The sequence below is a fragment of the Phalacrocorax aristotelis genome, chromosome 5, assembly GCF_949628215.1.
Source record: "Phalacrocorax aristotelis chromosome 5, bGulAri2.1, whole genome shotgun sequence".
Lineage (NCBI taxonomy): Eukaryota > Metazoa > Chordata > Aves > Suliformes > Phalacrocoracidae > Phalacrocorax > Phalacrocorax aristotelis.
In genome coordinates this window covers 58,971,829-58,996,389 of record NC_134280.1, presented here as the reverse complement: position 1 = coordinate 58,996,389, position 24,561 = coordinate 58,971,829, and the positions used below count along the sequence as shown (strand labels likewise).

Genomic DNA, 24,561 nt, shown 5'->3' with positions numbered 1-24,561 from the left:
TGTAACACAGATAAGGCAGTTCTGTTTAATCTTATGGTACATCCTTAACCATGTCTACTTACACAACAAATAAACACTTGTTTAATTGTATTTTAAAATTTTAAGAAGATAATTCTGTATCTAGTTTTAAAATTTGTTATCTTGATTTCTCCTAGACTTTTTTTGATCTCCTGGGAGATAAGTAACAACATTCATCACTGTGATGTTGTATCTGTGTTTTTGTGACTGTTTGAAATACAACCACTTAAAATTTGTTTAAGAAATATCTAAATTTAACAGTTTGGCAGTGCCGTTTCTCTAAGAGATGCAGTGGGGCCTAGAATTAAAAAGGTAGTCTTCAAAAAAGAAAAATCAAAGACACTCCCATGTACCTTCCATGTTTCAGATGCCCAGACTGTCACATTCATACGTATGTGAACAAGGAACCCTTGAATGAAGACTTCTGCAAAGACAGGCTTTGTTAGCTGGGTGATTTTGTGGATAAGTTGTTCTGTAATGAGCATATTAGTAACTATAGTGTTTTCTGGTAGATTTTGTAGACAAAGTGCTCTGTGGACTTGAGTCAGCCATAGTTTACAAATCCCTGCACTATATTCTTCTTATAAGTTTAGAAACCAAATAAAGATGCAGAAGAAAAGATTATTCTGGGTTTGGCAAGCAGGGAACAGGACCCTCACAGGCTTAAGTCAAACATGGATGTAATCATAGGGTACAAAATATTTTAAGTCTGGAGAAAGCCTGTATGATCACAGGTCATCATACAGTTCCTTTCATTAATACAGTTAGGTCTCTTTTACCTATTCCTCAGTCTACCGAAGAGTTTTTCATATTAATCTGATATTAAAAAAACTTACGTTCATTGCCAATCTAAAGGCACAGATATTTCTGAATTAGGTTTTAAATGCGTATCACCTTTTAAACTAAATGGATCTTTAAGCATTTGGAACATTTGTTTCTTCTCTAGTGGTATATATTTCTCATCTCAGCTGTTTTCAAAGTCTGCTTGTATGAAAGGAATCTCTGTCAATATTTGCTTGAAATTGACAAAATTCGTAATCTGTTCTTCTGTAGTATGAAGGGCTCCTAGCCAACAGTCTAGATGAGAAATATCAGGGAAGCCCCATAGCAGAATACCAAATACCATTATAATCTTCTTTCAACAATATAAGCGCAAAAGAAAAAAATGTAATAATCAACTAGATTTTAAAAAAAATAAAATGGCAGTATTTTCTTCTTAGTTAACCAGTTTAATCTAATCTTTTAGTTTATGTATCATTAGCAAGGTTTTCCTTAATATCCAGTTATTCTTAATTTAGTTGCTATATTTATAAAATAAGAACGTATTGAGAAAAAAAAACCCAAACAACTCTTTGAGTTTTTTTTTCCTTAGATGAGAAAAGGGATAAAGACGAAATGTGTATGTGTCTGAGCAAAAGCATAACTAGAAAGAATTAAGTTTGTGGTTTTACTGCTTTGTATTTAGTACTGCTACAGAATGCTTGTGATGGTAATACTTTGCTTGAAAAGTAGGTTAAAAGTCACATGTTTGAAATGATTATCTACTTAGTCTGGTGACTCCCAATAATGTGCCCACGTGCCTGTCAGAACGTTTAGCCGTGGAAAAAATATGGCTCATCACATTACATTTTTCTGTAAATCTTTTATGAAGTAAGAGAGCATTTTTATAGTGTAAATGGTTTATCAAATCAATACTGTGCTGCTGTTGTGCCCTTAAAGTTTTAAATTAAATCTAATTAAGAATTAATTCAAGACTTGATGTGAAGTTGAGGGGATTTTATGAAAATTGTCTTTTATAGAAACCTCCCTGTCTATGCACCCTGAGTTTTCATTATCTTAGTTCCGTGTGACTCTAGAGAAGCTTCCATATTCCTTTGCTTTATAAAGGTAGAATATGTTTTAATTTCGTTTTTCCTAATGTTGTCAGGGTCCAATTTGTCAGATAGGCAGAATCTGTTGCCCTTATGCCTAGAATTCATAATTGCTCTTTAGAACAGTTGATACAATAAACTTTTGATTATATGTTTAGCGGTATATAACCACTAAACTGTAATTTAAAAGAAGTTCTTGCATTTTTAGGGGCAGGGAGAGGGAACTGGAATTAATGCAAAAGCTCTCCCTGTCAGCATTATAATGGATGGAAATAAATGAACATGTGTGGGACACGTGACTGTTGAGTTATTGTCTTTCTCTACTAATTTGTGAATCACAGTTTTAATCTAGAAATGAGATGCAAACTAGACAAAGCATGTATGTTGCATATGTTTTGGTTGCCATTTAGGTAAAAATTAATGTACAAAGCCAAGTATATGACCGTGTGTGTGTATATTGCTGTGCCACTTGTTTTTACTTTGGTATGAAAATACACATATCTCTTGATTAAGAGAGCTTTGTTGATACAAACGTAACTATGCTCTCTCTTTAAACCATTTTTACTTGAATGCTGAATTGTTTTTTAGATAGAAGGCTGTCCTCAGGTCAGGAAGTACCTGAGCTGCAGATTGCGGGAGACAGGGAGAATGCACTGGAGGGGCCCTTGACACCAAGACAGGGTACTAAGCTATAGATGAACCTTTTGTCTAACTCGGTATCACCATGCTTATACTTTTTTGGTTTGGGGTTTTTTTGTCTTGCTTAGGATGGCACAGCATAAGTGAATACCACCTAACTTGTATGTCCTGAAGAATCACAGTGGCAGTTTTATAAAACCCCCAGAATCTCATTTAGTTGGTGTATAAAAAAAGCATCAAAATATTTTACAGTATTTCTGTCTCTTCTGGTATACATGTAAAGAATTACATGCCCTTTTTTGTTTATATAGAAATGACAATAGAGGACCAAAGCGCATGTGCACACACACTTAACCTATATATCTTATTCTTTAGGGGTGTGTTTGAGAGAAGTGCTTTAGCATAGGTTGACACAGAACTTGAGTGTGGTTGAGCAGCTTCCAAGAGACACATGCATTGTGTTCAGGACATAAGCCTGAAAGGCCAGGTGTGCCTTTATGGGTCGAAGGGCAGTGGACAAAGGCTCTAATGTAGATACCTTTACCTGCATGTCATGTTAAGAATTAGCCCTTTATTCTCCAACAGGAGGACAATTATGCTGTAGGGTGGTGGTCCCCAAACTTTTTCGATAGTGTACACCCCTATCAATAAAATTCCCACCTGAAGCTTATTGTAACTAAACATTTTTCATAATGAAAAGCATGTATTAAATCAGGTTTTTAAGTACTTCTAATATCATTGTTTTAAATGCTTTTGTTTGGATACATGCATTTGCTTAAAGAAACTATACATTCTGAATTAAGGTTGTGAAATAAAGCTCATGAACTTGCCGCATTCCTGGCATTTGAGAGCATTTCTATTAGGTTTCTTCTATTTAATACAAAAGTGATGTTGGATTTATTTTTTTTTAGTAAACTGAAATGATGACTAGCAACATGTCAGAAATAGAAGGCAGATATTTCATATTGTCATACAGAAAGGGAAGTGATTTTCATTGTGTTCCTAATTAGATAATATAGTGATTTTTACTTACAAGAATGCTCGGTCAGAGGAACAAAAATACTTAAATTTTGTGGGTGGTGTATGAGTGGACAGAATTACATGCAAAAATTGGAAAGCACGGACTTCCTGTCATTTGAAAACTTAATCAGTTAATGAATTTGTCAAAAAATGTGTGGAATTTTAGTATTTAATGACATCTTTATTTTTGGTCACGAGTAATAATGAAATATTTGTGATTGAATAGTAAGCGCTGGCAAGGAGGCTATAGCAACTTGCACAATATCCTGAACAACTTGCAACTTTATCTATATTGTTCCTTTCTCTTTCTTTTAACCAGAAACTTAGTGGTTCATAAGTTTGAAGGATTTTTTGATAAATCTGAACTAGTTTTCTTCTGAAGAAATTCCTTTAGATTCCAAACTCACTGAGTCAGGCTGGAGATGACTTTATAGATAATTTTAGCTATAACATCAGTGGAAATTTTGTAAGAAATTGAATTATTGAATATGAGTAGGACAACCAAGCATTCTTCTATGAATTTTTTTGGGGGTGGGGGGGGTGGGGGGGTGGAGGTGGGGGTGGTGTATGGTTGATTGTAAATCAGCTAACACTGTGAAACATCGTCCTGTTAAGCTGCTGTCTCAAAAAAACATTATTTTAGGTACGTTGGTAGATGACTTCCCAGGTTGAACTACACATAGATGCTTTTAGGGAGTTCAGGCAACCATTGGAATATGTTCCTCTTAGTTGCCTTCATTACCAGTTTCAAATAATACGTTCATTTTTTTTCCTAAAGTTCTGAGAAATGTTAATTTTTTGTAAGAACGCTAGTTTGAGGTTTCTTTCTGCATATTAATTGGAGTGTTTCTGTTTTCAAGGGAAGAAAAGAAATTGAAGGTGAAGAGGAGTCTGGTTTAATTCCGCCTGCAGAAGTATTTGCTCCTAAAAGTCTGGTGTTGGTGTCCAGGCTAGATTATCCAGAAATTTTCAGGGTAAATAACTTGATATCGCCATTTATAGTATATGTCAGCAGCCAAATCTGGTTTTAATGAGTAGCAGTGACAGAACTTTTGATTTAAAACATCTCAGAATTTATTTGGGTATTTAAAAGCAAGAGTAGGCTTAGACTGAACTAGATGAAAGTCAATGTCGATGACAGTAAACAGCCCCTATAGGTTGAAACAGTGCTTTTTTACCCTCCAAACAGTTTTAAATCTACGTAGAAGATGAAATAGAGATTTTTCTGGGCTCAATTTACAGTATAATGAAGGGAAGTATTAGGACAAACCCAGACTTGATCAGGTAAAAACAACACATTAGCACTATTTGATTAAATATATAATGGTAAATTAATAGAGAAATGCTAGTTTTTCTCCATATGTAAGGCAAAATGTCAGAGCCTCTTCCAGATCAAAGTAAGATGCATTACAGAGATTTAGGATCTTGGATTACTTTCAGCTGATGAAATATGGCTGATCTTAGATAAATGAAAAGCTTAAATTATTATTAAGCTAATACATATTAAGAGAAACAAATACAGTTCAGTTTACAGATCAAGGGAGGAAATCATTCAACAGTTTAGTTGTCATTAGACATTAAGAATGACTGTACCGAGTGAGATTAAAAGTCCGCATAGCCCCATATTTTTTCTCTGATAGTGGGCTGTAGCACATGCAAAGCGAAGCATGTAAGAACAGGGCAGGCCATAGAAATAACTCCACAAAATATTTTCCTAATTCAGTGTGAATTACAGTTAAATGACATCCTGAACCAGAGGTTTTCCATATAATTTGTCCAGTTTCTTAACGGTCGGATTTTACAACAACCCGTGGCAAGGAGTTTCAAAGCTTAACTATATGTTATTTGAAAAGTTACTGTTGGATTTATTTCTAAGAAAAGATTTCCTAAAATATTTGTTGAATTATCAAAATTACAGCAGTTAAAAGGCACCAAAAGGATGCTGTGGAACAAAGTTTTTTCCTTTTTTTCCAAAGGCTTCTAAGAACTGATGTTAAATGATTTTACATTAAATTGTTAGTAAAAGTGATAACTTTTTTGATTTCTCAATCAAAACTGGATCAATTTAAAAAAATGGAAATGCTGGTGTTAACATACATTATTATATTATTTCAATATAAATATATTTTAAAATTAACAGTAAGTTAAGTAATATATGGAACTGCTGATGCTTGATGCTAGTCAAAAGCTTACTGATTCATCAGTATTCTACTCTAGAAACCAGTTGGGTTTAGGTCCATAGAATTCAAAGCACAGATCAAGCTATGTTGATTTTATAGTTTTTTTAAGTAACTTTTAGTAAAGCACTTTCTGTGTAATGAACAAAGCACAAATATTAAACATATAATTTCTTTTAAAAAAAGAATATATCTACACCTGCCAGCACATAGCCGAGCTTCTAAATAGTTGAGCTATTTTTTTTTTTAAATGAATGATTGCTTCTATAGCAAATTACTTTGTCTTCAATTGGAAAGTACTTCATTACATTATATACATAGATCTTGAAGTAATTTGACATCTGCCTTCCCCGTACAGCAGTCTAATATATTTTGTCTACCTTTCTAGGCTTGCCTTGGCCTGATCTATACTGTGTATGTGGACAGCCTGAACGTGTCACTGGAGACTCTCATTGCAAATCTGTGTTCGTGCCTTGTCCCCGCTTCTGGAGGGTCTCAGGTAAACGGAAAAAAGGGTATTTTTCCAGTTAATTCAATTTATGAAGAAAACAAAAAATAAATTCTTGAAATATTTTTGAAGAAAAAAAGATCATAGTTCAGCTGAGTGCTTTCCCTGTGGCCTGTCTTCTAAAGACAGCAAAAATTCCATTCCAGGATAAGGTCAAAGGGTTAATTTTGTCACTGAGTTGGCTTTTTACAAGGCACAGTAACAAATCAAGCAGTTTATATAAGTTTAGTTTTTAATAATAGTGCATATTCAGGAATATTTCTGCTTGCTACAGATTTTTTTAGAGGCCTCTTTTCTTTGCCTTTTTTTTTAACATGTCCTTTACTTTAGTTCCTTTACCCATGTCTTTTTCTTGATGCAGTTCAGGATTTCACTGGTCTTTTCTTGGTAACTCCTTTAAATCTCTATTTTCATAATTTTTTTTTTAAAAAGGCTAAAAAAATAACTTTTACATTCTTTTCTCAGAGATAATTAAATATTCCAGGTAACCGATGCATTCAAAAATAAGGGAAAAGCTCTCCAGCAACTATACTTCTTTCTCATTTTACCTATGCTTTCTATGGGCAGGAAGTCAGGTTTGTTTGTTGATTTACTTTAAGTAAATTATTCCTGTACACTTGTGGGTTTCTGACAATCCAGTTGGGTCTTAATTTGCTTGGCTTTTACTTTATGCTGTGACACTACTGGGAAATTGTAGTCCTTATAATGAAACATACCTAGAAACTAAGTATCCAAATGGCGGTATTTTAAAGTTAATTTCATACACATTTTCTCACACTTCCCACCAACCCTATGGATTATCAACCTTCTTGAAATCCCTGATTCTTTTCTGTTTTTTTCCTATTGCCCAGTCTGCTTTGGAATTTCTCTTAGCGGCAAAATGTCCTCTCAGTTTAGTCAAGATCTGCCTTATTAGTCTCCAGGCAACCACGTGTCTGTTTTTCCATCCCAAGCCTTTTGGTTTTGAAGGGGAGTGATTAGATTGTATCTCCCTATCAGAAACCTTATTTTTCCAGTGGTATTTGAACTTCATATTACGGGTTTTGGTGATCCACTTGACCTTCTGGCTCTTTTTTTTTCCCAGTGCTATTCTCTCTTCCGCTTTCTGTCCTCAAATAAAATGTTCTTTCAGTTTGAACTTAAATTTGCTAGTGTCAAACAACCATTTTAATCAGAAATTAAGTTATTCTGTTTTCTTTCTTAAGCTTCATGCCTCCAGGGTTAAATCTGAATTATATATGTTAGAATGAGAACACCTGATTTTTTTATCTCCAGAAGTCCTTGAGGAGCCACCCAGGTTATTCATGTCTCCACTGTTGAAATAATCAACTGCAAAATTAGTTCTTGACCTCTATCCAGGTCTGCTGCTAAAGGACTGGGGAAGGGCATCTCTGCTACAGCTAAGGGACTTGCTTGGTTTTACTGTGGAACATTTTGGTTTCAGACATCTGCAGTGCAGCAGCTAGAGCTTGCTACCTTCATACACTCAGCGTCTTTGCTGCTGTACAAAGTAGAGTTGTACCACACTTACTGCTTATACAGAAATGTCCCCTACCCACACCACGGTAGTGGTTAGAAGTAACTGCTTGAAATCACTTGCTGCTTGAATGTCATGTGGATTTACTCAGAGGAAAGCAAGATTATTTTGCAGTTACAATACTTTTTGGGATGTGATACACAGGTGCACTCCTTTCACTCCCATTTCCTGTCTCCCTCAAGGGGAGGTATGTTCTTGTGCTGGAAAGGTAACTGAAGTTTTAATTCTACTTTAATTTGCAGAGCATAAACATAGGAGTAGCAGAAGTGTCTTCTTCAATACCCATATACTACAAGTATGTTTGTATTTAAAACATGCATGCGGACAGATATATCAGAAAACTTCAGTTAGAAAAATAATATGTATTTTTTCTGATTTGAATGGGTTTTGAACTGTTTGAGGTTGTTTTTTTTTTCTGGGAGATGTTTCAATGTGTTATTAAAAATGTAGTGTCGGATGCCTTCAAAGCCATAACTGTTTAACTAAATCAGTGGAAAAGCAAGGAAAGCACTATCATGCTATACATTCAAGGAGACATATCATTGTCCTCAAATTATATTTCAGGCCTCTATTGGTCAATTCAATTATTCTTACTGGCTTTAAACTTCTGTATACAAAACAAATAATTTTTGCAGGATGAATCACTTGACTGTATGACAACAGCTTGTTTTTTCTCTATAAATTAAATTTATACTCAGTGAAAAAAAATTCTTTCTGCAGAAACTGTTTTCTTTGGGAGCTGGAGACCGACAACTGATACAGACTCCTCTACATGATAGCCTTCCTGTTACGGGCACCAGTGTAGCTCTTCTCTTTCAGCAACTGGGTACGTCTAGGTCTGCTTTGAAAAAAATGTGCTTTTTTAAATTACAGGATGAGGTATCTTCTGTCCTCATTAGTTCAGATTATGCACCAAGAAAGCTACACGGTAAATATTAATTTCTTTTGAATGAAAGAATGACTAATAGTGTTTTTGTCCCCAAAGAAGACATTCATATAACCTTTTTGTACATTCTGCCTGTGGTAAGTTATCTCCAGTATTTTCTAATATCTGTAAATGTACTATGAGCAGAATTGAGCCTGGCCTCTGTTTAATTACAAAAACATTCATGTAAAAATATTGCCCACCCGTTGGATACTGTACAAACTCCAAACAAAATCAAGGTTAATAATAAAACTAGTGCAACTGAAAAGGTTAGTAGAAAAGATACCACGTGCTGATATTGGTAACTATGTGGAATTCCTATTACTCTGTTCTCTCTTATTCCCTGTCTTTCAAGACGATCTAACACAATCCTCATCAAATGCTTATTTGTTTGTTACAATTACAGCACCACGTCACTGTTACCCAGGTACCTCAATACTAATCTCATGGGTCTCATTAAATTTTAACACTGTTAGTCTTCTTTCCATTGGTTTGTGAAGTTTAGTTTCCATTAATCAGATGGCCTCTGAATGTGTGTTTCATCCATTCTTCTCATAAATGGACAATAAGAATGGATGAAAACTGGAAAAACAATACTGAAGACGAGTAAGAGCTTCACAAGAAGAAGTATCAGATCTGCTGAGCACAATGCCATCTAGCACTGATAAGATTTAATTGTATCCTTCCAAAAAGACTATTATTCCAAAGCAATATTATTTTGTTGATAGCAGTTTAAATTAAAAAACACAGCTAACATGGTATAGATGCTGCTTATCCTCACCACACATTCCCTGAGGTTTTACTTGGCTTATTATGTCAAGGTTCATTAAGATTACTCTGATCAGATTGCAGGCAATGTTTTGAACATGGATAGGCCCAACAAAATTTCCCCTTTTCTGAAGACAGTGAATATGGTGTGAGGTACCATAAATAAGATACGATATACCATGTGGGTTGGTGTGTTTGTGCTGTAAGTACGGTGTGTGATACCTAAGTTGAGGCAGTTTATTTTGGGCAATTGTAGTGAAGGTTGCTATAAATTCACAGTTCTGAAACTGTTGGAGAAAGCAAGGCTTTTAGCTAGTGCTAATGCTTTTAGATAGGTTAGTTACCATGTCTTGTGACACTTGGCTTTTGTATTGCAAATTGGGATTGTAGTGTTTTGTCACAGGATCAATCTGAGGTAGACAACAAAGGGAAATAATCTGAAAAGTCATTTTATGCATCATATTTATAGAGGGAAACTGTGTAAAGACAGTGGGGAATGTAAATATGGAAGGGGAAACTGGGGGCCATCTTTTCCTCTCGGATTCTTAGTAAGAGCAGGTTTGCAGAGTGAGGTGGTTTTTTATTCCACTCATTGTGTAGAAAAATGAATTTTAAAACTTCCATATGAGTATTTAAAATTGTTTTCACATACATAGAATTTAAGCTAATATTATTAACCACATTTTATTAATGGGTAGATATGTACAGATGGATGTCATGTAACTTCCTGAAGATACTGTAGCAGAGTACTGAAGAGTTTAGTGTGTTGTGCTAGCAATCAATCATCCTTTGCCTTTATATTTTGAAACTGTGTAACTCCTTATTAGCTCAGGTAGACTTTCCAATATGTATACCTCTGATATACTTTTTGTCTACCATCTTTTTTCCATTCTTCGTTAGCCTTCTTGCTGTCAACAGTCTGGTTTCTATGGTTTTCTGCTCTTCTGCCTTCTTTTCTGGGTTCCAATAAATGTTTGGAGGTTCAGTCTTTCTTGATTTTTTGGTGGCTTATAAGAAGTATAAGTAACAGTCAGTAAGCCCATGCTTACCAGGTGCCCTTCCCAGTTATGGTGCACAGAAGAATATGAAAATCAGCAGAAGCAGCGGGAGGGAAGGAGATTTTGAAGGAGAACTTGCTTGTTGGTCACAATTCTGGCTAGTGACACTTCAGCTGGCCTGAAGAAAAGAGAGACTGAAGAAAGTATGTGATTGTAAAACTTTGCAAACCTTCACAAATCGAAGCTGTAGGCTTACATCCTGTTTCCCTGAAGAGATCATAAAAGTTTGTGGAAAAAAAGAATTGTCTCTGTATGCCTTCTTTTCTGTTGTGGCATAATTTTCTCTGGAATTATTTAAGGAATAGGCAAGTAAGTTGGCAGGCAGCTGTAGTTAGTTATTTTTCTTAAGCAACTACTTGAACACTTTGCAAAAGAGACTTTTCCCATATCCTTTTTCTGACAGTCCCCACCCCCTTTTTTTCCTTTGCAAATGAGCCTCAGTTCCCAGCTGATTTCCTTTCAAAGTTTTTGTGTCTAAGTATCTGGGGATATAGCACAGTGGTAGAATCACCTTGTGTTTCTAAGGACACAAATTGAGAAATGTTTGTGTTTTCATAGTGTACATAATTTTACAGAATAGCACATAGTTCCTTTCACATGTAGGTGGTGAATTGTTGTTGTCTTCTTAAGGCCAAAGTTTGTTAATGATAAATTTCTGTTCGGATTTACTAAAATAAGAGTTGTTAATACAGCTACCTATGTCTGTGAGCAAAGGATGTTGAATATAAAAAGATGACCTGGAAGTATGAACAGACTGTTCTAAGTAAATTAGCATTTATTCTCATTTTTCATGTAGTCTTATGAAGAGTTAAAGGCAGTGAGTCAGGAACAATGTGGTAAAACCTATTAGCTCATCCCTTTGAAAAGTTTATTTTTCTAAGATAAAGCCTAATTCTTTCCTCTGGAGATCATAGCTGAGCTTGTCAGAGTATTTTGTGCTTATTGTAACGATATTCACACTTGCTCTATTTCTCTCATTCTTCTTGAACAGGAGCTTATTGTGTATTAGTCTCTACTGACCTGGGCAAATGCATTCTACATCTGTTGTCCAGTGTAGTGTTGGATAGTTACTTTAATGACAGCTGTTGTCCCATCAAATGCTTGTGTTTAGGACACAAATATTGACTAGGCTGTTTGTCAAGTAACAACATGTTCAGTTATTTCTGTTCTGGTACAAGTCACTTACTCCTATTTAAATTATTAATAGAAAATTTAAGAGTACCTAGAAAAATATTTGTGAACTGTATAAATCACCTTTTTAAAAATAGGTCTTTTTTTGAAGAAGATGGGCAGCAAGACAAAATTTACCACTATGAATAGATACAGAAGTAATTTCAACATTTATTTTGAGAAATATTGTGCAATAGTAGTCTCATCATACTTTTTCTGCTTGGCAGGATAATACTGTGTCAGCAGATGACCCTCCCTGTATTACCAAGTTCACAGCATATCTGGAAATAGACCTTTATTTGTACTTAGGCGTTAAACTACAGTTGGGAAAAACATCCCCAAAGGTTTTAGGCTTAATAATAAGAAACAGCAGTGTTTGACATCTTAAATCATACATTCTTTTTTATTTTAAAAAAATTCATATATATGGGAATAATGTGACACAAGGCGGGCCTGTAACTGGATCACTACACCTAAAAATTATTTCATCAACAAGAATTAGCTGGAAAAACAGTAGTCATAATGTGACTTTTAAAAATGATCTGTGGTAGCTAGAAGACTTTCAGTGTTGTTCTGTTTCTCATTGTCTGTTAGTAAGATGGCAGGTATCTATAAATACTTCAAAACACAGTGACCTTCTTCAGGCTACTGACTTTATTAACAATCCATTCCTGTGTTTCTGCCTTAAGATCTTTTCATTTCTCCAAACTCCAACCGTACTCGCCTTCTCTGATCTGCTGGCAGCATGGTTATTCAGGACTGCCATATTCAGTCATTTCTATCTGCGACATATACCTCCATCTCCCCAACGGGCAGTTTTTTCCGAAGAACCTAAGACACAAAATTATTTTAGGGACCTGAGCCGCAAAACCAAGAACCTAAGGTTTAACCAGCACTTTTAATTTTTGCAGGCTTCAAGGACTGGTAGCGTTAATCGCGCTGCTAAGCTGAGCAGCACAATTGTGAAAATTTATTTTCTTGAAGAATTGAAGTTCCCCTGCTTTCCAAACACTTAATCAAAACAAAAGTTTTCCTTCCTCTCCTTCTTAGTTTAGTCTTTTATCTGGGCTGTTTTCTTATGCCCTTATTTCCCCTGTTCCATTTCATTTGCCTGTACTTGTTTTCTTCCTCATATCTTTAATTCACCACTTGAGTATTTTCAGTAGAACTCAGACTGACTTTGTGTTTCTAAGACAGCAGTTTTTTAAGTAGCAAAAATGAAACTTTGAAGTAAATTCTACTTTGAATCTTGTGGATGAAGACACAAGGTAAGGGTGCTTTTGAATTCAGGGCTGTGTAGAATAGAGATTAAACAGAGGGAACAGGATGAAGATGAATGGTAATGCCAGGTTGAGCCAGGTTGCTTGGCAAGCTTGTCTTTCATTTGTCCAACCTATGACATAACTTGTATGAAAGTGTTAAACATCATGATCCTTCAGCCTTTTTACATATTTTAAAATATTTGTAATCTAGAAATTATGTGTATACCATTAGGGAGTATATGAAGCCTCTAAAACAAGCACTTTATAAATAATGTATCTGGAGACTTCATTGTCCTTAAATAATTCCTTAGTAATTCCAGATGTCAGAAGTGATTGGTTGATTAAACTTCCAAAGATTGTTACAGCTGCACAAAATATAAATACATGGGCAGATGTGTGTGATGATGGCAGAGCTGATAAGCAGAGAAGTACTTCAGTACAAGCAGTTTAAAATATTCCACTGCAGTATTAATAGTACTGGTAGCATGTATTTTTTTAATATGGCTATTCAATTCCAAAATTCAACTCAGTGACTTGAGACTGAGAAGTTTGGAGGATTATCAGTCCTTTCTCCCTATTTGCATGTTCCTACCTTTCTTTTGCACCAGAGCAGATACTTCTCTGATACTGCAGAGAGCTGCTTAAAATTAATTCATTAATTATCACTAAGCAAGCCAACAGGAGTGAGTCATTTTCTACATATTTCCATGGTGGGACACTGACAATGATGATTTTTATCGGTTTAAACAGTCATGGAGCCAAAACCCATTACTGTTACACAGTGATAAATCCATTAATAACAACATGATGGAATCAATATATTAACTATATACCTGTTTATAATTTTTGAGTGGACTATCAAATGTACAGAAGTAAAAGAAATGCTGTATTTTCTCATTTCCTAATTTTTCCATAATTTGATTTGTTATGAATTACTGAAGAATGATGGGGGAGGTTAATATCTTTGTTCTGATAATGAATGGACTCAAATTGCTTTGTGTGTTTAAAAATTTGTTTTGGGGAAAGATCTTTCTTAATTAGAACAACATTATTTTAATTATTTTTAATTAAAATCCATCTCTATTAGGAAGTAGATATTTGTACATGCAGAGGGATTTTAAACTGACAAACCTGCATTTTACAATTTTGGTTAACTCGTGAAAACCCACATTGTTTCTTTAAAATGGTTCTGTAGTTGTGCCAATAACATTCAGCATACATTTTGCTCTCAGACACCTTGAAATCTCTGCTTAGGCTTATAGTTCAGTAGGCTCTGTCCTTGGTTCTTTTAAGTATTTCCTTTGAAAGCTGATGTCAGGGCCCTGAGCGCATCAACATCCAGGGAAACCCCTCCTCGTAGAGTTGAGCTGCCTGTGTTCGAGGTCAACATTGATGTGCAACGTTGATGACCTTGTTCAAGGTCAAGGTTGCTGTGCAACCTTGGTTCAGACTGTTGAGGAAAGAGCTGTGTGAAAGATGCAAGAAGGAGGGGCCTGTTGACATCTTCACTTGAATGCTGGCCCTTGGTCCTTGCCTTGAGCCATCTTCTAGAGATGCTTGTGCCTGGCAGCATACCTCTCTGACTCAGATTGTCACTCATGGACTGGACATCCTGGCTTGATCTCAGGTCGTCTTCATGCCTGTAGACTTGCCTGGTGATCACTATGACTGACCTAGCTGCCATTGCTGGACCTGATCCTGACCCTGCCATGTTGACTTCCTGGCTTCACCTCAGACCTTCCTCATCACTGTGGGCTTGTCTGGCTATCTCGACTTTTGGCTGAACCTAATGCTGTCAGGACACCTACCCAACATCTTTCTCTGGGTACTGTGGGACACTACCACTTGTTGGTGAGGCCACTGACTCTTCTAGCCTTGCTTCCATACTTGGCACCTGCCTTGCCTTTTTTTTAACAGAGCAATGTGCCATTGCTAGTCCCTGGCAGCTGGCGGTTCTTCAATTTTCATTGTTTACCTTCTAAAAATCTTGAGAAAGTTTATATTTTGATATTAGTTCTTCACAATAGGTTTTGATCCCTTTCATACTAAAAATCAAGCTTTGCAAGTCCTACAAGAGATACAGTAGTGCACTGCTACCTTCCAGGTACAGTTTGATCCTGAGGAAGAGATCTTTCTTCATCTTGAAATATGCAAACTGGTCAGACTTAGCATTCCGCAGTAAAGCTGGCCTCATCTGTTAACAACCTTTCCAACATGTTATTGCTTCCCAACACTACCTCAGAAATTATGATGTGAGCTAATGGAATGTTTGTGTATCACAAAGATAAGCAACCCACAGTTCAGTAACTGTTGACCTATGGAGAATGCAGAGAAATGATCTTGTGCCGATCATCTGTAATTTTTTGTTCCTGTTCGAAGTACAAAGAATCACTATGCTGAGTCAGACCTCAACACCACTAGCCAGCAGAACAGTTCAAGTGTGAGGGGTTTTGCTTTGCGAAAGAAAAGGAAGATGATGTAGTGTACTGACTGTCACAATTTAGGGTGAAAGTTAGCAGACACATACATACCAAAAGATCGCAATATTAGCAGTGTTGTCAAAGGTGAGCAATTTACAAGGCTGTTATGGTTAAACTGCATCCTATATAAGGGAAAGGCTGAAAAGTTCAGTTGAGTGTCACATGTGGCTTAAGAGCAAGAGAGCCTGAATGCTTGGGAAAAGAGTACACTGGCATGCGACATCATAAGACACTGCCCCGAATGCCCTCCATCACAAGTCCTTAACTTTTTCTTGTTTTAGGGAGAGGCTTAAATACCACGGTGGAGATCGTTATTTAATAGGTAATGGGCTCCTTGGGTAAGGAGCCCTCCTTCCTTAAGGGAGGACTTAAATACCGAGGCGGAAATTTTCTAGAATAATTGGATCCAAACACCATTTTGCATTTCTTACAGTCAGTAGCAAGCAGGATGCAGATATTTGGCTTTTCCCAGAAGCACAACCCAATTGTGCAGTCTTATTCTTGTGCATATTGGTTTTAACCTCCCTTCTCAGTGACCCTGGAATTTGACTTTCTTTTTGCTGAGCTAGTATAAACTACCTTGTTGCTACTTCACTTTTATTGTTTCTGGTTCTTTTAGCTTTTTAGAACGTTTAGTCAAGTAGAGGAAGTGCATTCTGGACTGCACAGTGTTGTCTGAGAATGAACCCAATTGTATTAAAAGTATTTCACTTCAAGTACTGTGAATGGAACTACCTAAATAATTCTTCAATTTCAGAAGACAGTGGAGTTCAACATAGAAAATCTCAATGCTGGCTTAACTGTAAGTCAAAGGATACATGTTGGCTAGTGGCACGATACAGGAATGATGCTTTTAGTTTGTTTTTCCAATCAAATAGGTGTACTTGGTCTGTAGTTAAACACTGGGGTAATTACTCATGAAGAAGCATTAGGTAAGTGACAGATGATAATGTGTGTTTAGCTGCTAATTACCTCTGTTTATACTATTGTTAAAAACTTAAAATAAGTTTTACCATTTTTCTTTTTAGGGATGATGAAACCCAGAAATTTCCTCTTACCCCAGTACACAGCTAGGTTGGGTATTTATGGTATGTGAACCTTCTTCAGGAACACTCAGCAGTCATTGTTGGTGTGAGGTTATTGGCAGTAGTTGGTTGTCTTGAATGATCTGACAATTGCTCCTTCACAGAGATTAGGTGCCTGAATTCCTTGGCTCCTACCATGATGGAGGAGCTTGTATGGAACTGTAAATAATACATACTGTAAGAGACTTCTGAAAGTCAAGATTCAATCCCATACTCTCAGAAGGCCCACCTTAGAGTTAGATCAGGTTGGTCATGTAGACACGGATCGTGGAACAACTGATACATATTAATATTTGGGAGTTTGAGTATTTCTTCAGGCTGTGGGCAAAAATATCTGAGAAGCTCTTAGCTTAATGTCTGTAAACGTAAAATTTTGGCACATGGCTTAACCTTTAACAGTCCACTTTGATATATAGCTCAGCCCATTCTTGTTCAGCTCTATCAAAAGACCACTAAGTCTACGGCAATTTTTCAGCCTAGTGTTCTGCTGAACAGGGATATCCAATGGCTACCTATTAGAGTCTCTTTAACTTTACTTTTCATAGTGATAGTTATTATGTTATAGATTTGCACTCTCATCTGATATACCTCAAATAGTTCCTAAGGCAGATGGATCTTACACAGAACCATGTCAGGAAAATGACAGGAAGCAGAGCCAGAATTTACTACTTCTGTAATTAAGATTTTTTTTTTAGGTAATATTTTACATTCTATACATCTAATTAAAAAAAAAAAAAACAAAACAAAAAAAACCCTACACACAAAAACCAACCAGCCAAAAAAACAAACCCCAAACAATGACTCTGTTATTAGCGTTATCATTTTCATCTAACTTCTCTATACATTTTGTAAGATTATATAACAACATTTAAATTTAATTAGCTTTGCCATGATTATTAGAAAATACCTTCAAAAAGGGAAAAACTGAATTGTGATGTTCCTCAAATTAGCTGACTTTCATGATAGCTAATTTTATAAACTGACAATACTTGTAGGACATGCTATGCTTTATGTTTTTATTCTGAATGAAAGTAAAAGTAGTCCTACTGCTCAAAAAGTGTAGCCTTTAGAAAACATAAATCCCAGAATAACCCAAAATCTGAAAAGAATATTTAAATTGTTCGTCATATTATTGCTCATATTGGCTTTGTAGGCTGCTTTTTTAATGTTAGGTTTTTCTGCTGTATTTTATCCTTTTAATTTGCTCCATGTCATAGACTATATGTGTTACCATTTGCTACTCTACGTCAATATTGTTCAGAGAGAGGAGTTTGTGAGTATACCTGCTTAAGCTGCAGAAAATGGTGAGCATAAAGAACAAACTAATATAAAAAGTTCATGAATCAGTTAAGGCAGGAAGATAAAAGAGGATTTGTAACCATGGGAGGAGAAAAATTCTGGAACACCTGTTGTGAGTAGTAATGACAAGCACTAATACTACATTTTAAGGTGAAGCTTGATCTATTTGGGATTGCCTGGTATAGTCATTACAGTAGAAGGCTGGACTGTTTCAATGTTTATAGATCCTTCATTCCCATATTTCTGAAGCAGGATATATTAAAGCACTCAGAATTTTTGTTTTTGACTATATTTGTTGACACTTCAAGGAGTGTTTCCTGTAATGTAGTAGTTTCTCATTATTTTAATTCTGGTTTAGGGGAGATATAATGTTCAGCCTCTCATGTAGTGCACTTTATGCCAACAGATTACTATATTGAATTACAGTATAAATGGGAAAAGACATTCCTGATAAATATATATGTGTTTTTGTATGGCCAGGAAATGTTATGAAAGGGTCACTGTACACTCAGCGTGTGAGCTGGCTTCAACTTGTTGACTAAGAAAATCCTAGTATCTTCAACATAAAGCAAGAATTGTTTATATTTTAATACTTCATTATGTTCAGAAATAATATAAAGGCAGCCAAGGAATGAGAGGTTTAATCTGCACAGCATATGAAGTGACCAAATGCAGTATTTTCAGTACAGTAATACCTATAACTGGGGGATGCACTAAGATCCCATCAATGTGGGGCCCTTTCCACATCTCGTGTTTGTTATGAGACTTCGGTGGTATGAACCAGAACTTTTTTTACCTCTGTCAGGTTATTTACAAACTTCTTACCCAACTCTCTCAGTCTTTTTTGCTTCCATTAGATGTCATATATCGTGTGATGGGAACATATATGCCCTTTGTTGGAATTTAACAGCATGTATGATTAAATTAAGTTAAGACAGTTTTATGGAAGTATATGATCAAGTAACTTCTAGAGAGTCTTTGATCTTAGTAAATTGTATATTCTCCAGCCTATGGAACCTGGCACCACATGTTGCATGAGTGGGTGCTGCTGGCTTATGCTTTAGTTTCAGTTTAAATCCCAACGGCCAGCGAGTTGCAGTTAGCTCTATAACCCAGCAAAAGAGAATTTGCTGTTCAAGCTTTCCAAGTAGATTTGTGTAGTCTGTCAAAGAACAAATAGATTACCAAGGGATTTGACGTGGCATTTACTGCTAATAGGCCCTTACTGCTGCAACAGCAGAATAAAAAGAAAATGTTCTTTTAGCTGTTGGAAATAAAGGGATATTGTGATAGTGAATTTTGTACAGGGACTCTTCTGCACTCCCAAGTAACTGCACTTTGTGGACAATCACTGAGGCTTCACTTCCCCAGCAGCATTAACTGCCGGACAGCCAATCCTTTTCTGAATGTCCATTTCCAGTTGCACAGTCCTGCCCCATCCCCTGTATAAAGTGGTGCTTGGCTCACCCATGCTGAGCAAGTCAGTAGAAGATATTTGAAGGGTGGAAGGAGGGGAAGTCACATATATTTTCTGTCAGCATTCTCAGGTTGTGGTTTGATGCTGGGGTGGTCAGTCTAATTGCGTAGTGCTGCTATGAGAACAGATTCATCCCTCTTCCAGCTTGAACTAGCTCACCTTGGACTCCTATGAGCTTTAATGTAAGTGTAAAGAAAGAGCAGCAGCAGCATGTGGATGGGGTAAGACTGTCCCTTTCAGTGATAGCCATTAGAGCAGCTTGCGGTCAGGTGATGTCGAACTATTCCTTCAGTATTCGATGCTCAGGTTTTTTACATGTGTTTGTCACGTGGATTACACTGAGAGCTCTGTCATCACCAGTATAATGCTGGTGCCAGCTGTCAGTAGACAGGATTCTGGAATGTGTTGGGAGACAGTGATCAGTATTTTTTTGTAGTGTTCACTGTTTTTGCAGAACAACGAAGCACACGAAATAAGATGCTTACTTACTTTTTATCCAGTGCAAACTTGTATTACTAATGACTTCTAATGAGACAAAATATGCAGTAGTTCATTTTAAGCAAATTATAAATCTCAGAAGGAAATTTACCTGACATAAGTAAATACTACTGTTAAAGTAAAGAAACTTGAAGCTGTGTATTTGATAAAGTACTGTATTTAATGAGCTGTTTTTCAGAAGGAAGCCTTTCAAATAAGATGAAAAAGAATAAATATTACTGTTGGCTTTATAACAATGAGGTGAAATTTTTTTAAACAATTACGTTAAAATTTCTTTGGAGATATTTGACAAGAAAGTAGTTTTATATTTATAGTAGGACTTCAGAAAACACCTCTCAGAAGAGTGAATGCAAATTATTTTTTTCTAGAGGTGAGAAAAATGTAAACTCCAAAAAGCAAATGTCTAATAAATAAACAAATCTAGAAGAGGCAAAAGAGGCTTACCTCAGCTTATAGAAAATACTGAAACAGATACTACTTGGAGCAGATTATTTTTCTTTCTACTTTTGCTGGTATGAATGCAGAAATAGCTTTTCTCATTATTCCAAAGCAAACTCGATAGCAGTTAAATCATAAGACCTTGCAAAACTTTAAATGTCAAAACTTCAGTGTTAATACTAGTGCTGAAGAGGGAAGAAGAAACAGTTCTATAGAAATTTCATTCCATTTGTTCTTGTAAAATGATGTTTAAATTATTGCTATTTAATTGCAATGTGGGATGAGTTATTAGTATCTCAGGAGGTCAAGAAAATCTCAGACAATTTCACAGAGGTTTTAAAGATTGCTAAACATTTAGCAGGGAATCCAAATGTCGTCTTCTAAGAACAGCAGATGACTGTTTTCACTTCTCATGTTTATGGTGTTTCACAGTTTTCTTAATTGAATATCTGTGGGTTTATGCGCCATGAATATCAACCAACAGTGCTGAAGGTAGCTCTAACAGAATATCCTGATCAGCCACCTCAGTTCTTGTTGTCTCTGAATTTGTTTGACTCCATTAATATAATACTTCAGTAGCTATGTCCCTTGAGAAAGACTTTGTAGTCCTTAGGCAGGAAACAGATATGTTTGCAGTTTCTTGTGTATCCTTGACCATTTTTCCTGTGTACAGCTCAAGAATGACAATAGTCTTCTCATTCTTTGATATTTTCTTTCTAAGGATCATAATGGTATTACTCTCGCTCTGCATTGTTCTTTTTTAAGGACATCTTGTTAAAAGCACATTTTTCTGCTTTAAATGAATCCAGTTAGATTATGGGTATACATTTGCTCCATCAGGATTTTATTTGTGGTATTTCTACTAAGAATATTTTACAATCCCCATTACGATTGGCAGTTTTTCCCGTATGTTATACTGTTCTTTTTCATATTGCAGCTACTCAAAATTTTGTGGCTTTAACTCCCTGTTTTGCCTGTGTCGGCTTTATTCTTAGCTCTGAGTGAAATACTTGCTTTTAAAATTTTATGTAAATAGATAAGACTTATTTATCTGGAATTAGTCATTGTAGTTTGATTCAAATCACTCGAGACTTGCTGTTTTATATGTAGCTGCAAAGAAGACAAAAAAACCCATCATCAAGGTAAAACATCATTAAGTGTTTTCATATGCTTCTTGTGTTGGTGAAAGTGAAATGTACCGATATCATACCTTTAGCATATACCTTCATATTTTCAGAAATTCTGGTTTGCACGTTGTGCCTATGGGTAAACAAAGATTAAGGTTTCAAGATCAGGATCTATGACATGCTGGTATCTGTAAGTGGACATCACCATACCAGGTTTCTGATGATACCTAGGTAACATGGCTACGTCCCCTGAAAAGGCTGTCATTAACATGTAAAAGTTGTCAGGCTTTATTCCCAGACAGTTCTTGAATTGACAATGAGGGAATAAATACAGTAATTTCATTTTGATATGCCACTTCCCTATTAGTTAACATGCTTTGCTAATTACCTTATATGCAGAATAATTTCCAATAATCTCTAAAAAGTCATGTCATTCTGCCATGGCTTTGAATATGTGGTCAGAAAAGTTAATATCTCTTTGTTGTAATAATTTTCCTGATTTCTATAATGAAATTTTTAAAAAATTGGTTATTTGAAAAATTTTAATTTTCTTTCTGAAGTTTAAAATGTCCGTCGGTGGCTGAACAGAAATCCTCCTTTACTTTCAGCCAGTTTACCATATGAATCAATTTGGAGAGCTGGTAAATTGCAGTATCTATTTTTGATTATTTAAATAAATCAACAGTTGCAAATAATTTAAATAAATCAACAGTTGCAGATAATTTCTCCTTCACATCAAATTATGATTTTACATTTGCTCTCAGAATAAAGAAAGATAATTTTGGCTAATTTAACGGCTATAAATATTTTTTATAGCGTGTGCTTATTTTCCCAATGTATCTTTTGATGTATGTGGGAGAGAAGTTTTCACAAAATATTTGGTATCAACCATAAATTCTTGTTTCTTAAAAGGGCAGTTCTAAGGACGGAGAGTCACATGTAAAAACTTTCTAAAAATGCGGGAACATTTCAGTAGTACTCTCCCAGTTCTACTTAGGAAAATCGGGCAGCATTTCAATTAATTAGTATGTATCTGTTATCCCAGTCCACTCAAATCCTTTTACAAAATTCTTTCTTTGAGTTTTGGTTAGTGTGAGTCTGTGAAGGTTATATAGAAATTCTGTATCCTGATAGTAGTTTTATACAGAATTACTGTTTATCTCTACTTAGGACTTTCTTAGGGATGGAATACTAGATATTTATGGGATAAACATCCAAACCAAATAGCTTCCTATTTTAGGTAGATAACTAAATAATTAAGCAGAAGATGGGATGTGAAATGAGATGTGAAATAAGATGTGAAAATAAATAATATTTTAGCAGAATAGACTGTTACTCAAGTGTTAATGCCTGCCTGCATATAGAGACAGTAAGAGAATAAAAACTTCTGTTCTAATCTGATAGTTAAGAATTCAATATTGAGAAATACTGCTTGCCACCCTCCCTATAGGAGAAAAAAAATTAATCTCATATTTGATTTGCATGAAGATTACCTTCCCCATAACAGCTCTGAATTTACTTTTATATGCAAACCTACTTTGACTTTCTCTTGGCGTTTGCTCTTTACTGGAATTTGATTTTGATGTTTTCTTCAGTAAAAAAAAAAAAAAAAAGAAAAAAAGTAACATCTAAAATAAAGCAACTAAATCTATTTTTAGTAGCACTTATCAAGCCTGTCGGTATGAGCCAGACATGCAATCAGCTGGAAACCTTCAGCTGGTAATGCAGGTTATGTTGGTATAATTCAAAGTTTGCTTTCATGTAAATTTGGCATTTACCTCCCTGCCATGTGAGTACTTTCTGTATATGAAACTATTATTTATCTGTTTTACCTTCCATTGTCTTTCCAGCTTTATTGAGAAAACTCACTCAGTGCACTCATAGATCTTGAGTGTAGCAGTCTCACTTGGATTATGTATAGCTTTAAAACTGTGCATATGAAATGGTTTTGCACTTCTCTTTCAGGGATGAAGATCTTATTACCTAAATATTTTTATTATTAATTGTCTTGAGCGATATCATTGTCTCTGAAAAAAAAAATATTCTGATCACGGTCACTTAGTGTATTGATACTGTGTTCGAAGGCTCAAGGAATCCAGAGGGCTTTTGCTGCTCCTTTAAGTAGGTCTGCAGAGAGATTTAATGAAATTGGCAATAACGAAGTGATGTCAACATGCAAATGACAGACATCACCGTGTGTCTTCCTAAGTAGATAATATACTGTGCTTAATCCCTGTCTCCTTGTGCCTGTGTAATTTTGGGTTTGGATGACAACCATCTGCTTGACTCTGTGTTGATGGAACACAGTTGATATTGTTAGACTTTGGGGGAGCAATAGTGGTAGGAATATTTATCCATCAGCTGAAGAGACCTTTTATATATATATACACACACCCATTTTCACAGTCTCGTTGATATGGTCTTTAATGATCAGTTGGCTTTTATGGCATTTATACTAGAATCTTTCTGTACAGTCCTCCTGTTCCTTTCCTCTTCGTACCCTCCACAAAGGCTGGTTTGTAGAGAAGCCTTCATTCTGCCCTCCTTCTTACAAAGAAGATGCAATGTTTGTGGTTCAGATACTGAATTGCCTTCACTTCAGTTCCAAAAATCAAAAGTTTATATCTAAAAATGTGTTTTGATTTCAGTACTGTGTGTCACACCCATGTTTGCTTGTATGTGCTCAGAAATTAGCATGAACACTTTATTCATTAAATGTTTGATTCTTTGAGAGAGGGCCTTTGCTGAAGGCTCTGTGCTTTCGAGACTGCTTCTTTCTTAGTCTGACAAAGATCAAAAAAGTTAATCTCCTGGTCTGACTCATGTTCTCTGTTACCCAGCCAGAAGTAGGATAAATTAACCCTCACAAAACTCTCTGCTGGCACAGCTAAATTGCTCCCCATTTGTGAGCAAGTCTGGCTATAATTTAATCATGTAGTGTGCAGTGCAGTTCTACTCTAATAACAGAACTGTATACTCTTCTAAATGTGGATTGATCCTGAACTGATTGACATAGCAATTTTTTGGGTTTAACTGTGTGTAGTTGCTTGGAGATACCATGTAATTTTTGGGTTGGCAAGTGAATGCGATTTGGCAAGGATTACCCATATGAGTATTGAGTACAATTGTTGCCTCTTATTTATTAGTTAAGCTGTATTTTGTTCATTAGCAGTGCTATGCAGCTACATCTAAAAATAAAAATGA

General features: G+C 35.7%; 1 protein-coding gene across 8 annotated transcripts in view; it reads left to right on the top strand.

Moving 5' to 3' along the window:
• SBF2 (SET binding factor 2) overlaps positions 1-24,561 on the top strand; it is a 288,713-nt gene that overhangs the window by 128,835 nt on the left and 135,317 nt on the right. For all 8 annotated transcript variants that reach the window (XM_075094794.1, XM_075094793.1, XM_075094800.1 and 5 more), the window contains exons 4-6: positions 4,409-4,522; positions 6,114-6,224; positions 8,491-8,596. In XM_075094794.1, the coding sequence (XP_074950895.1) occupies positions 4,409-4,522; positions 6,114-6,224; positions 8,491-8,596 (331 nt within the window). The remainder of the gene's footprint in view (positions 1-4,408; positions 4,523-6,113; positions 6,225-8,490; positions 8,597-24,561) is intronic.